The sequence below is a fragment of the Phytophthora infestans genome, genomic scaffold (assembly GCF_000142945.1).
Source record: "Phytophthora infestans T30-4 supercont1.27 genomic scaffold, whole genome shotgun sequence".
NCBI lineage: Eukaryota > Oomycota > Peronosporomycetes > Peronosporales > Peronosporaceae > Phytophthora > Phytophthora infestans.
The window spans coordinates 404,878-414,416 of record NW_003303732.1 but is presented as its reverse complement, the minus strand read 5'-3'; the positions used below and the strand labels follow the sequence as shown (position 1 = coordinate 414,416).

The following is a 9,539-nucleotide window of genomic DNA, read 5'->3' as shown; positions in this document are numbered from 1 at the left end:
ACGAGATATAATCAAATTCAACTACTTAGTTTCCACTGGAAATGACATGTAAGCGATTTACAGTGAAGAACTATGTTACCCAGATAATACCCGACGTTGTTGGTACCGTGCGTCCAGTCTATTGCCAATGTGTCCCCCCATTCTCGAACGCCAATTTCTGTTGAGCACTCTGGATGATTATACCACACGTAACGCCAATTTGATCCTCGATAACCATGGCCTCGCAGTCTTTTTCTTCGGCGAGTGTATCGAGCAACACCGTCAACCGCGATTGAGCGGTGCTTCCACCTTGAAGTTTCCTAACGAAGTTTCCTACCACTTGAGAAGTGACAGGACAGCCTTGTAATTTCAAAAGAATTAAAAGAATACATAAAAGCGTTTCGCACATAAACCTACTCACCCAGCTTCTCACTCATGTACCCAGCAATTTGACTGGACGAGGTATTGCTGTCATGCATTGCAGCCACTGTGTTCACAACAGCACCACGTGTTGGCAGATCCTTCATTCCAGCTGTAGCGGCCGCTTCCTCAGACGCATGATTGTGCAAGCGTCACTCACTGTGAGCGCCGAGTCGATGACGTGGGAGCTCACCTGCTAAAGCCACGTTCATGAGCTCGAGGTCAAATCGAGCCGGACATCCGGTGAAGTTCACGGTGGAGTTCCTTTTACCCACACCACGACGCTTTTGGAAGACACCATGCTTACACCGGTAGTTCAAAAAGAACTTGTGGAACTGGTCTGTCGTAATGTTCGTATTGTGTTTCCTAGATAACAGCGTAACAATTAATATAGCGTCGATGACCACAAATGAAGCGTCGTACCGATTGTACTCGTCAACGTCCTTAGACGTGCGAACACGATAGTACACGCGCTGCGTACGGCAGTAGTCTGCATACGCAACTTCCCAAGACTTCCAGGTTGCGTAGCCTCTCCGTGGAACTGGCCCGACGTAATTTTCCACATTGGTGTGAGAGGCAATCATTTCCTCTCGCTCCTTCTTCGTGCTGCTGCTGCGCACACGTGGTTGTTTGGGTTCAGCAAGCTGAAGGTGCGGAGGTAGTTCCTCGTCGCTGCTCTCCTCCCTCTTGCTGTTTTCAATGCAGGTCTCACTCTTATCCTCAACCTCGTAAGACGATGAAAGGCTTCTGTCGACTTCGTGGGGCGAGTACAGACGGAGCTTTTTCGTCGACTGCGAAGAGGGACCGGCTTTTGATGGACTGCTCTTTCGTTTAGTACCAACTGCCAGAAGCAACGTTATCAATAGCAACGTTAATCACATTACGGCAAACATAAAGCAACTTTAAAACATAACAAGCACTACCCTTGACTTGACTGCCAGCGTTTCCGCGCACTTGGTCGCCATGGTTGCCTTGGCAACGCAATCCACATTCCGCGCGCGGAGAAGCACCGCTCATGCCGCCAGCATCCATGCCACCAGCTGCATCATTTGCGGGATCTGGCATAGGTTCTAATTTATTACACAGGGTACGTAACGTTAGAATAGAGCAACATTAACATGAAGCAACGTTAAAATTTCACAAACGTTATCCCCTGTAGCATAACTCACCGTTGCCGTCCTCGCTTCCAATCGCACCACCCTTGTTCGCAACGTCCGTTCTTGACGGACCCTCGATCACGGACTTGCCGCGCTTGTCGCTATCACTCTTGTCGCCAGACAACTGTCGTGCACCTGGATCTATGCACACAACCATACCAATCACAACCGCTCTGTTAACGACACAACGATAAACATAGGCGAGCGACAAAAGCAGTTTCGCAGCACACACACCCTCGTAATCTCGATCAGTTTTACCCTTCATGGCACCTCCGACTGCCGGGTCATCTTCGTTTCCGCCCCCGCGGTCTGCACCCTCACACACAACCTCAAAGTCGGCACCTGCGTCGTCGCGAAACCCTGTCGCATAATTGTCTGTGTTATCCACGCAATCTATAAAAATGTTAATACAAAACTTTAAATCAGAGCAACGTTAGGTTCCGCAACGTTATTAAAAGTACAATACAAGCCTGCGTCTTTACCGGCCCATTCATCAACCTGACGCGCACCCTCGTCACCAACGCCAACTTTGCCTATCGAGGCTTCTCCGAGCGTCGGATACTCTCCGTCTCTGCCTCTTGTCATTACCACCTGTGTTGCCGCCCAAATCTGGCACCGTTTTGGCTGTGCTATTCACACAATATCATAGCGTTAGTAAAGCAACAATAAAGAAAAGCAACGTTAGCTTCAAGCAACGTTAGCTGCAAGCAACGTTAGCTGCAAGCAACGTTAACATCAAGTACGAAACTACTGGGGTCCTTACGGGCGACCTCTTCATCGACGTGACGCGCAGCCGACACAAGTTGGTCCATACATGCGCCAGGTGCGCTTCTGGCGACAGTGGTGTTGCTTCCCGTTCCACCAGCGAGAGCACGCCCTCCACGTCCTCCGCTAGCACCCACATCGCCTTTCCGAGACGTATCTATAGCGTAACAATGAAAACGGTTAGATGAAGAAATGAGTTTGGATAGACGCGCAATACACGAACCGCTGTCAGCCGCGTCAACGACTTCGCTTTCGATGACCGGCTCCGCACGAGTGCTAGCGGCATTGAAACTGTCGCTTGAGTCACGCTCACTATCGTGAGCTGAAAGACTGGGTGGGACCCCGGCATGCTCACCGCCTTCTTCTTGGGCGCTCCCTCCCGTACCCGCGGGCCCGTTCGTGCAAACTCAAAAAACGACAAAAAAAGTGAGCTTTCTTTTTGCTACTCTATACCCAGTTCGAGCTGCAATTCATTTAGGAGCGCAGTACGGCAAGGGTCCACAAGAATATTCCGGCACCGAAGCCGACGTGTCATTAGTTGATTGGAAGATGGCTGTCGTGGTGTCGACGATGTTGCTCGAAGGTCGCAGAATTGATTTGTAGACGAATTGCGATCCTGCAGGCTGATGACGATGTTATGGCACAACTTGTGCTCTGCTGTGCATGAAACCAAACGTCAACGCGAGCTATATTCACCCTTTTCACCTGGTTGACAACAAAATGGTGGTGCAGCCGCCGCGCCGACAAACTACATTTACTAGTGTAACACACTACACATTCAGAACGAGGGGGCGTCCACCCAAAAGCGACGGGGCAAGTGCGGCGCCCACAGCGGCGTCGGCGGCGGTCTGCAAGAGTAGACTTTGTGGCTGAGCCAGGCGCCGTACCAGGAACCGCTGCAACAGCTCATTCCGCACCAGTGCGTTGCCCGTGCCGATCATCCTGCCGTCCGTCGCACACATGAAATTTCAGTTAGCGTGCGCAGTACAGCAATGCAGGTCAAGCAAGACGTACGGTTGAGCGGATATCAGAGACTGCAGCTCTGTGGGGATCATGGCGAAGAGGTTGTCCACGAGGCCGCGGCACAGTGCAGCGCTGATATCGCCCATGCTCCAGTTGTTCATGCGCAGGTTCACGATACTACCGGTGGCGTCAGGATCTGCGCGCTCGCCGTTAAGCGTCGGCGCGAACGTAAGCTCCGTCTCTTCACGCTGCAGTCCCAATCCGATCAATCGGGAGTAGATTTCAGCCTCGCGTTGTGCCTGCTGCTCTTCGTTGTCGTCGTTGTTTGCTGGGGTCAGTCCCATTTCCTTGGTCCATTGCTGCCACTGCTGTACCAACCACGCAAACGTGTTGCCACTGCATGCATCACACAGATACGTCAGTCAAGAGCAGACGTACAATTATATCAAGCACGAAACGAACCCGGAAAGCGACGCCGCAACGCCCAGATAGCGGTCTTCGGTTAGGAACGGCCGCACTTCAAAGCTGGACTTGTCCTGGCTTGGAGTTTTTGAACTGGAAGACAGCTTCGCAACGTCTGCGCCAGTCAGAACCATGGCCATCTGAGCCGACGTGCCGATGTTCACCACTGTTTAGAGAAAAATCAAGCACGTCAGTCGCATTAGAGCTTATCTCGAAAATTTGATCAATCCTACGCGTTATATTGGACTCGCTTCCAGGCTGCGACTGACGTTTGGACAGAGCTGCCAACACAGAGCACGGGTGGTCACCCATGGGGACACATACGGGTTTACTCGCAGGCAGTCCGAAGCCAGCGTGTCCCGTTGAACTGTGGCCAACACAGGTGCCCGGCTTCTTCACAGCAGGCAGCATCGACGACGGGATCCGCAGTGCACGCAAAACTCTATTGTCCCAAGTCCGAGTCTGCAGATTCAGGCCACCCCAACTATGAGCATCGGTAGTGTCCATAAACGTCTCACTAGGAAGAGTATGACCACACAAAACGAACGCCACAAAGTCGTGGATCGTCCCGCAGGCATCCATACCCACCAGCGTGCGTGGAGAGTTCTCTAACGTGTGTGCGAATGACGCTAGTCCGTATCCAGCGGCAAGTTTACAGGGCGGTGAAGCATTCCCTGTGGGTTTAGAGCGAGCAATCTTGATCTGACAGTTTTCCAAGAACGCAGGCGAGCAGCGCTGATCCTGCCACGTGATAAGTTCGCTCCATGCAGGCTCGTACGTGTCGTCATCGGGGTGACCTCCTGTCGCTAGCAAGCGCTCAGCTGCTTCGTGTACCGCACGACTGCACCACCACAAAATACCGTGCATTTGACCACAGATACCTATCGACGTGACTCGCCTTCGTGCTGTTTCAGGTAGCAAACTCACGACGCCTTGTACTGCCAACAGCACTTGGTCCACATTCTGCACTCCGATTCTATTCTCCACAACGTCTTCACCAGGTTTAGTCGGTACGGTCACATCAGCGAGAGACACGTTGGCCATGGCAATAGTCTGGCCGCCTTCGGCTTTCACCACGACACATTTAATTGCTGTAGTGCCGATATCTAGCCCAAAGAGCAAAGAACTGTCGTCATTTGGCTCGTATTCCAGCGCATTGGACTGCTCGATCGCAGGCTGCAGCTCTCTGGAGGGCGGTACGGGCGCCGTAGACTGCCCTACAGGTGCTCTAGACTCTGTAGAAGTAGTATCGACACTCGTCATAGATGTTGTCGCACTGCGTCGCGTCGATCCTGCGGCCGATCCTGTGTGTGTGAAGCCGTGTCGCTCCACGAATCTCTGGCAGAGTCTCGCGAGTGCTGCTTGACCGCTCTCGGCGCTCTTCTTTCCTGACATGTAGCCCTCTAGCCACTGCGCGTGGCTCTGTCTGATGTAGTCGATCATGTGCGATGACGTCACGTCCCTTCCCTCGCGTCGTCCCTCCTCCAGGAACGCGCTGAGCTCCCGCCCGAAAGGCAGAATCTCACGGCGGCCCGAGCGACCAATAGATTTGCGTGTGTCTGGTCCCTCGAAGCTGTTGATCTTGTCTGCGTCGTCCAGCCAGTGGCGTAGTGTACGACGTGGTATGCCTTCCATCCGACAAACCTCGCGTACACCCGCTATTTTCGCTAGAGCAATGAGCTCGCGCTTTTTCTTAACCGAGTAGTTGGCGCGCTGCTGAGCCCGCTGTCCGGCGGAATCTGCACTTACTTCGGACGCGTCTCCTGCTGCTCTTGGAGACTCGATCGAAGTCACTCTTGTATTGTCAGATAGAGCTACACTTTCACTTCCTAGTACATCAGCACTCTGCGTCATGGTCACATCAGTGTCCGCTCCAGACGCTGCCACAGGTGCCGCCTCCATGCTCGCTTCAACCTCCGTCCCAGTAAGCGATGAGGAAAGGAAAATTGGGCTATCTGATTCGTTGAAATCTCTTTTAAAAGTTGCAGAGTCTTACTATTGAGGCAAAGATTTTACACCGGGGGTCAATATGACAACTCGAAGGAGTTACACGGCGGCCTTCAAGATGTCGGTGGTGCGCGAGTTAACGGAGACTTCTCCATCGCCTTCCGTACGCTCACTGGCGCAGCACCATGGTGTGACGTCGTCCATGATCCGCAAGTGGCTCAGCAACCGGTCGGAGCTGGAAGCGGCAGTGGCGCTGGACACCACGGGCCGGAAACTCGGCAGTGGACGTCGCCCCAACGCTGCTATCGACTCGGCGCTGCTGCAGTGGGTGAATAGTCAACAACAGAGCGATAAGAGTATCACAGACCGGGAGATGCAGGAACAGGCCAGGCGTATCGCCGAGAGGCAGGGCGTCCAAGGCTTCCACGCATCAAATGGCTACATCTACAGCTTCAAAAAGAGGAACAAACTGTCTGCGGGCACTCTGAACAAGAAACAGAAGGCGAAATCAGTGGGAGTCTCTGTGCAAGTGAGTCCGGGGGCGGAGACTTTCGAGAGAGACTGCATGTTCGGCATGGACATCGGTCTGAAGAACATCAAGTGCGCCTTAGTGTGTGCCACGTCGGGGAACATCTTGGCCACGTCCAGTGCGTCTATTCAGCACGACGCCAAGTCGCAGGAGAGTGAACAAAACGTGACCAACATTCTGCTAGCGGTGCTCACTGCGGTGCAAGCACTACCGACATCCCTACGACGCAGTATCCGCTCGATTGGCATCTGTGGAGTCGTGAGTGGCAGCTTGTAATTAACTTTGAGGGTCTAAAAGCTCACGCGTCTTGTGTGGATAGATGCATGGGATCGTGTGGTGGCGCTGCGATGCTGTTCGGCAGGCAATGAGCGAGATCCAGACGGGGAAAGGCACGGCCAGGAGCTGGCCCTGGAGTACCTACATCACGTTCTTAGACCAGCGCTGTACACCGACAATGTTGACCGAGTGGAGAGCCAAGATTGAACTGGCAAACGCTGCAGCCACAGCGACTCCGTTCGGTCTTGAACCTCTCGATGTCAGTGCGTCGACGTCGCCCATTGCGTCGGGATATGGCCTCGCTACATTTGCATACATGCTGGAGAGACAACCGAACGACATTGCAGGCTATGACGCGTGTGGAACTATTCAAGACTTTATAGCGTTTGCATTGTGTGGACACTCCATCCCGACTCAAAACTGCATGGACGTCACGGATGCCTTCAGCTGGGGAGGCTTCGACATCAACACGAAGACGTGGAATCCTCACACGTAGGTAGCAGATGTCCAGTATTACAATATGTGTCTGATAACTCACTTGTATTATTCATCAGCGTACAGGCACTCAATCTTCCAGCACAAATGCTACCGACAGTGAAGGCTCCAGGTGCGATTATTGGCCAGAGTTCGGAGGTTGCTGCAGTGCTCGGCCTACTTAAGGGGAAGCCCGTATATTTAGCGATGGGTGATCATCCTTGCGCTGTCATGACGGCCATGGCACAGACGCGAGGACCTGCAGATCTCAACCTCTCGCGGACGTCAGGTGCGCATGTCAACTGTTGATCATGAGTCTTTTATTGCTGCTTATACGTTACTTCTACAGTCTTGAGCATCGGTTCGGCATCCCAGTTAGCTATGGTGTTAACAGAGGAGGACGCGACGCAGCTGAAACGATCGCGTGGAAGCTGCTCGCTGACCTTCGAGGTGAGGCCGTTCTTGTCCGAGAATTGGTATCTAGGCGTCGCTGGATCGTTATCCGGGTACGTTGCATCGTATAAACTGTCGAAGTGAGCTAACGAATATGGTTTATGGGCCTCAGTGGCAACATCTTTGCGTGGTTCGTGAAGCAGTGCCAGGCGTGGAGTCGTCAATTGGCAGTGAATCCAACAGTCGAGCATCTATCAGATGATGCAACGTACGCGCGCTTGATTTCTCTGGGCGGCACCAAGCTTGACACCGATCTCAAGTTCTCACCAACGTTGTACGGGGAATGGGCATCACCGGACGTGCGAGGTAGTATTGACCAACTACGCATCAGCAACTGGTCGCTCGGTGATATCAGCGCTTCTGTCTGTCGCGGTCTGGTCGACAACATTTTCTCAATGGTCCCCGACGACCTGCGCACCGACCTGCTCCAGCAACCGTACGTAGCCATCCTCTTCTTGGGTTAAACACGGCAACTTATACTTACGCCGCAGGATGATCGGAACGGGAAATGCTCTGGTTCGCAACAGTCTCCTACAGCATTTCCTTGGACAGAAGCTAGGGCATCCTTCTCAGCTATCCATTCAGAGCACAGCAGACGCTGCCGTAGGCGTCGCTTACATCCCGTCACTACTGCTGAAATGAGTGTCTGATGCTCAATTTAAGGCTGTTTTGTGGTCAAGATGGGAGAATAATTTCATTGAAAAAGGAAGAAGAAGACCTACAAACTACTTCTCGAAAACCTGTCTTCAATGTGTCGCTGCTTTGAGCTCGTGGCTGCCAGTTGATCACGAAGCCAACGCGTTTCGGGGCAAAACGTTGCGTCGCTCTAGGTCACGTGCTACCAAGTCAACGCGCACACCCATGTTGAACAGCTCCGTGGACGTTGACTGCGCAGTCTCGGAGTTTCCGGCGCGATGCAGGGCCACAACGGTGTTGTCTTTCCGACTCAGTACGGGTGAACCGGACGAGCCAGGCTCCGTGTCGGCATTGTACCAGACCGTCGGCTGGATACTGCGTGCGTCACTGCCACGAAAATGTCGAGAGGAGTCGATCGAGCTCGACGCAGATATTTCAATCACGGCAGGTTTCCCTTCTTTCGTTGCAGCGATCTCCTTGGGCTCACCACGTGGATGTTGCGGGATGTAGATGGCTTCACCGTCCTTGGGACCTGCAGCACGGAGGCGAAGATAGCCATAACGTCGCGCCAATTCTGTCGCCGAGCCATTCGTGAGCACTCGTAGCAGAGCGTAGTCTAGCGCCGGGTTTTCAGTGATCACCGAGACGCGCGTGGCTTCCACAATGCCAACTTTTTCACCCATGAAGCCTGCGTCCCGACACGACTTGGTCTCGGCCATGAAGCCTACCACGGCTTCTACAACACGACCGGCTCTGTTTGGTAGAGAAGAAGTACCGCTACGAGGCCAGAATTGGCTGATGACACTGGACAGCACTCCTTCCGTCCGATCTCGATCGACGACAACGGCGTCTTTGATGCAGTGGTGGTTGGTGAGCAAGTAATTGCCTCGTCCTATGAGCCAACCAGTGCAGAACGACCAGCTTGTTACTTGTTCCGAACCCTCTGCACGTTGCTCCTCCTGAGTGCGGATCATCAGCCTCGCCACAGCTCGAGCCTTTGCATACATTTTGGGCTGCGTCTTACGAAAGCAAACGGCTTCTTTGGCTTCATCCTTAGCTCCAACTGTGCTTTCCGTGTCGACGCCGACCATTGAAGAGCTGTACGTGACGTACAGATACGAGTCCATTACTACTACGGGGCTATCACGTCTTGGAACGACTGGGAGCATCAGTGTCGGAATACTCGGGATGTATTCAATCACGACTGTATTGCCTTTGATCAAGAACGGGTGCGTCCGTAGCAGCACCGAATACGGCGATTCGTTGCTGGTCTCAATTGTCTGCGCCGGGTGGAAGGCTGCCGTGATATTAACAGACATGGAGCCACTCGGATCTCGCACGACGAGTTTGTCCCTGGGAAACAAGTTGAGTTGCTGGAAATTGACAGCAATGAAAGTTGCGCCAGGCTGGACGATCCGAAGTGTTGATGGAGGCTTCTTGTTGCTGGGGTACATGCTCCATTCCTCTCCAGCGACGGG

The 9,539-nt window shown here is 53.2% G+C and overlaps 3 protein-coding genes across 3 annotated transcripts; 1 reads left to right on the top strand and 2 right to left on the bottom strand.

Annotated features, from left to right (window-relative positions):
• Positions 1–261: 261 nt before the first annotated feature.
• On the bottom strand, positions 262–5,677 carry PITG_12675 (sedoheptulokinase, putative; the record flags this gene model as incomplete). Its single annotated transcript, XM_002900044.1, has 14 exons — positions 262–299; positions 593–765; positions 823–1,190; positions 1,354–1,457; positions 1,569–1,697; positions 1,815–1,949; positions 2,039–2,180; positions 2,320–2,478; positions 2,677–2,727; positions 3,098–3,263; positions 3,336–3,680; positions 3,747–3,912; positions 3,980–4,208; positions 4,335–5,677. The coding sequence occupies 14 exons, from the start codon at positions 5,598–5,600 to the stop codon at positions 262–264; spliced, it is 3,471 nt and encodes a 1,156-aa protein (XP_002900090.1).
• A 123-nt stretch (positions 5,678–5,800) lies between these two features.
• On the top strand, positions 5,801–7,889 carry PITG_12674 (sedoheptulokinase-like protein; the record flags this gene model as incomplete). The annotated part of the gene is made up of 5 exons (XM_002900043.1): positions 5,801–6,480; positions 6,542–6,990; positions 7,053–7,261; positions 7,322–7,478; positions 7,538–7,889. The coding sequence occupies 5 exons, from the start codon at positions 5,896–5,898 to the stop codon at positions 7,887–7,889; spliced, it is 1,752 nt and encodes a 583-aa protein (XP_002900089.1).
• A 321-nt stretch (positions 7,890–8,210) lies between these two features.
• Positions 8,211–9,515, bottom strand: PITG_12673 (uncharacterized protein; the record flags this gene model as incomplete). Its single annotated transcript, XM_002900042.1, has 1 exon — positions 8,211–9,515. The coding sequence occupies one exon, from the start codon at positions 9,513–9,515 to the stop codon at positions 8,211–8,213; it is 1,305 nt and encodes a 434-aa protein (XP_002900088.1).
• Positions 9,516–9,539: the final 24 nt, after the last annotated feature.